Source organism: Armigeres subalbatus, chromosome 3, assembly GCF_024139115.2.
Source record: "Armigeres subalbatus isolate Guangzhou_Male chromosome 3, GZ_Asu_2, whole genome shotgun sequence".
NCBI classification, from domain to species: Eukaryota; Metazoa; Arthropoda; class Insecta; order Diptera; family Culicidae; genus Armigeres; species Armigeres subalbatus.
The window spans coordinates 375033870-375037815 of record NC_085141.1 but is presented as its reverse complement, the minus strand read 5'-3'; the positions used below and the strand labels follow the sequence as shown (position 1 = coordinate 375037815).

The following is a 3946-nucleotide window of genomic DNA, read 5'->3' as shown; positions in this document are numbered from 1 at the left end:
AGCCACAACTTACCGTGTTGGAAACCGCTTCGAAACGGGACTAATTTGGAAAGAAGATCACGTAGAGTTCCCGAACAGCTATTACATGGCAGTGCATCGGCTGGAATGCCTAGAGCGCAGGATGGATCGTGACACGGTACTGAAGGAGAATCTGCACCGACAAATACGCGAATACGCAGCAAAGGATACGCGCACAAGGCTACGAAAGCAGAAATGGAAGCAGCGGATCCAAGGAGAGTATGGCACCTCCCAGTCGGAGCGGTGATGAACCCAAAGAAACCGGGGAAAGTCCGCGTTATTTGGGACGCTGCGGCTAAGGTCGACGGCGTATCGCTCAACAGTGCACTCCTCAAAGGACCACATCAACTCTCTTCTCTTCCCGCGATTCTTTTCCGTTTCCGACTGTACGGGGTGGCAGTCAGCTCGGATATCCAGGAGATGTTTCACCAGATCCGAATCCGAAAAGCAGACAAGAACTCCCAACGCTTCCTGTGGCGAGACAACCCGTCTGAGAAGCCCACAGTATACCTGATGGACGTTGCCACATTCGGCAGTACTTGTTCACCGGCATCAGCACAGTTCGTTAAAAACAGGAACGCCGAGCAACACCGAGAGCTGTATCTGGAAGCGGTAAAAGCGATTATCAACGACCACTACGTTGATGATTATCTGGCGAGTTTCAGCACGGAAGAGGAAGCAGCAAAAGTGGCACGCGAGGTACGACACGTACACGGCAACGGAGGGTTCGAATTGCACAACTGGCGGTCGAACAGTAGCACGGTGCTAGAACGACTGGGCGAAGTTCCACTTGCTGCCGAAAAGCAACTGAAACTCGTTGACGGAGTGAATACAGAGAGTGCTCGGAATGCTATGGAGTCCTTCAACCGACGAGCTGAGCTTTTCCACCCAGATGAGTGTAGAAGTCCAGTCACTGATTCAAACGGCCACGCGGCCGACAAAGAGGCAGGTACTACGATGCGTGATGACTCTATTTGATCCATTGGGATTGCTCTCACCGTTCCTCATCCACGGCAAAGTTCTTATCCAAGACATTTGGAGAGAAGGCACTGAATGGGACGAACAAGTCAGCACAGACGTATTTGCGAAATGGCAGCGGTGGGTGCAGATGATTGAGTACATCTCCGGGGTGCGCATTCCTAGATGTTATTTCCACCATGCGAATCATAAGACCTATCACAACTCCGAGCTCCATGTGTTCGTCGACGCAAGCGAGGTAGCGTACTCTTGTGCGATCTATCTGCGCACTCTTAGTTCAGAAATGGGTCCGCTGTGCTGCTTAATTGCTGCCAAATCCAAAGTTGCTCCGCTAAAGCCGTTGTCTATTCCCAGACTAGAACTACAAGGCTGTGTCTTGGGCGTACGTTGGTCGAAGTTCGTCCGAGAAAATCACGGTATTCCTGTATCCAAGATGGTGTTTTGGACGGATTCCAGAACAGCCCTGGCCTGGATCATGGCCGACCCTAGGAGCTACCGACAATTCGTGTCCTTCAGAGTAGGAGAGATTCTGGAGCACACCACGGCAAGCGAATGGCGATGGGTGCCATCAAAGTCAAACCCAGCAGATGAAGCGACTAAATGGGGCAGCGGTCCGTACTTCGACCCAAACAGTAAGTGGTTCCATGGTCCGGACTTCCTGCGCCTACCGGAGGAAGAGTGGCCTCATCCAAAAGAGCCGGTGATGGTTACTACTGAGGAGATGCGGGCATCGATTCTGCACCACTGTTCATTCGAGCCGGTGATTGACTTCGACCGATTCTCTTCTTGGGATCGGCTACTACGAGCAACCGCATTCGCTCTCCGATTCGTATTACGCAATACGACCAAGATGCACCTGAAATACACAGGACAACTCAGCAGTCTGAACTTCGAGCAGCAGAAACTACGATATGCAAGCTAGTGCAGTACGACTCCTACCCTGATGAGATCGCTGCACTGTCCAACAAGGTACCGAACGAAACCGGGCAGGAGGCTATCGGGAAACACAGCTCCATCTACCGATTAATGCCGATTATGGACGACAACGGGTTGCTACGTGAACGTGGCCGGATCGGAGCAGCTGCAGACATCGGCTACAACGTGTGTCATCCAATTATACTGCCGAGAAATCATCATATCACGGAACTTCTCGTTCGTCGATACCATGAGCGATACCGTCATGGAAATACAGAAACGGTGGTTAACGAGATCCGCCAGCTGTACAGCATTTCAAGACTGCGGTTGGTGGTCAAAAGGGTAAGCCGTGAATGTACGTTCTGCAAGATCCGCCGAGCGAAACCAGCAATTCCACCAATGGCGCCGCTTCCACCTGCTCGCCTGGCTCACCATGAACGGGCCTTCACCTACACAGGGGTGGACTATTTCGGGCCGCTGCTGGTCAAGCTGGGAAGATCAAACGTCAAACGCTGGGTCGCATTGTTCACCTGTTTAACAGTACGTGCCGTCCATCTCGAAGTCGCGTACACACTGTCAACCGAATCCTGTATTTCCTGCGTCCGCCGATTCGTGGGTCGCCGAGGCCCACCCGCCGAATTCTTCAGTGACAACGGAACAAACTTCCAAGGCGCTGACCGAGTGCTGCGACATCAGATTAGCCAGGGACTGTCCGACACCTTCACTAGTACCAATACTAAATGGAACTTCATTCCGCCAGGAGCACCGCACATGGGAGGAGCATGGGAACGCCTGGTGAAGTCAGTAAAAACCGCCATGTCCGAGGCGTGCTCCGAGGAGAAACTCGATGACGAGGGGCTGCAGACACTGGTCGTGGAGGCTGAACGTATGGTGAACTCGAGGCCGCTGACGTATCTGCCGCTAGAGTCTGAGGAGTCGGAGGCACTTACACCGAATCACTTTTTGGTGTTGAGCTCAAGCGGGGTGATACAACGAAGAGATCAACGAAGCAACGATACAGTCTGGGTTCAGCCAAGTGAACTAGTCCGCCGAGAAATCCTGGGGAGATCCTGGGAACTAATCCAGCGTCAGCTGGATGTTTTCTGGAGACGTTGGTTGGTCGAATATTTGCCGGTGATCCGCCGACAGCCGAAGTGGTTCGACGAAACTCGTTCGCTAGAACCAGGAGATCTGGTGACGGTCGCAGAACCGACGAAGCGAAACGGATGGGAACGAGGACGAATCATTCGCATGATCTCGAATCCGGATGGTCGACATCGTCAGGCCGTCGTACAGATTGGACAAAAGAGCGTGGTGCGGTCGGTCTCAAGGTTAGCGCAGCTTGACCTCAACGATCATCGTGAGACTCCGGAGAACTTCGGACCACACCCGGGGGAGACTGTTAACGCAGAAGCCGTCAAGCTGGCAACCTTGCCCAACACCGAATCAGAAGGGCACTCGTCAGCTGTCAAAGCGCCACGTCAGCTGCCGAAGCGCCGCGTCGACGCTGGTGGAATGACATCGCTCGTTTGACAAGCTGTCATCGGGCTCTTCCGGTCATTCTTCGCCACATTCCAGCTACGTTGAAGCAGCAGTGAGACGTTTACGATTTAAGAAAACAGTGAATTTAGTTAAGAGAATTTGAAAATTAAAATACGGTTCAGAAAATTAGCGTGTAGTGCTCGATTCGATTTTCCACCGATTAAGGATTAGTTCGGTAGGATTATACCTTTGGCGACAGTTGCCAGATTGTAGTCGCAAAGTGAGGTTAGTTGAGTCAGGTCAAAGCTATCCACATAATTTATTATTTTTATCCGCAGTCATAGCGTGAAATCCATCGTCGCAGTCTGTCCAGTCTGTGGTCCAGTGGGTCCTTCCGACAAATCCTGAAAAGAAAAAGTGAGAAAATAATATTAAATGAAGATAATATCAGATAATTAATTAACTGAATTTAGGCCACTAGGTAGAGGTTAGTGTGTGGCACAGCAGGTGCGCAAGATATATAGGCCCACCGAATTGTGAGTAATTATTGAAT

General features: G+C 51.5%; 1 protein-coding gene across 1 annotated transcript; it reads left to right on the top strand.

Moving 5' to 3' along the window:
• Window positions 1-264: 264 nt before the first annotated feature.
• LOC134222899 (uncharacterized) lies at window positions 265-3430 on the top strand. Its single transcript, XM_062702042.1, has 4 exons — window positions 265-967; window positions 1038-1909; window positions 1966-3312; window positions 3362-3430. The coding sequence occupies exons 1-4, from the start codon at window positions 265-267 to the stop codon at window positions 3428-3430; spliced, it is 2991 nt and encodes a 996-aa protein (XP_062558026.1).
• Window positions 3431-3946: the final 516 nt, after the last annotated feature.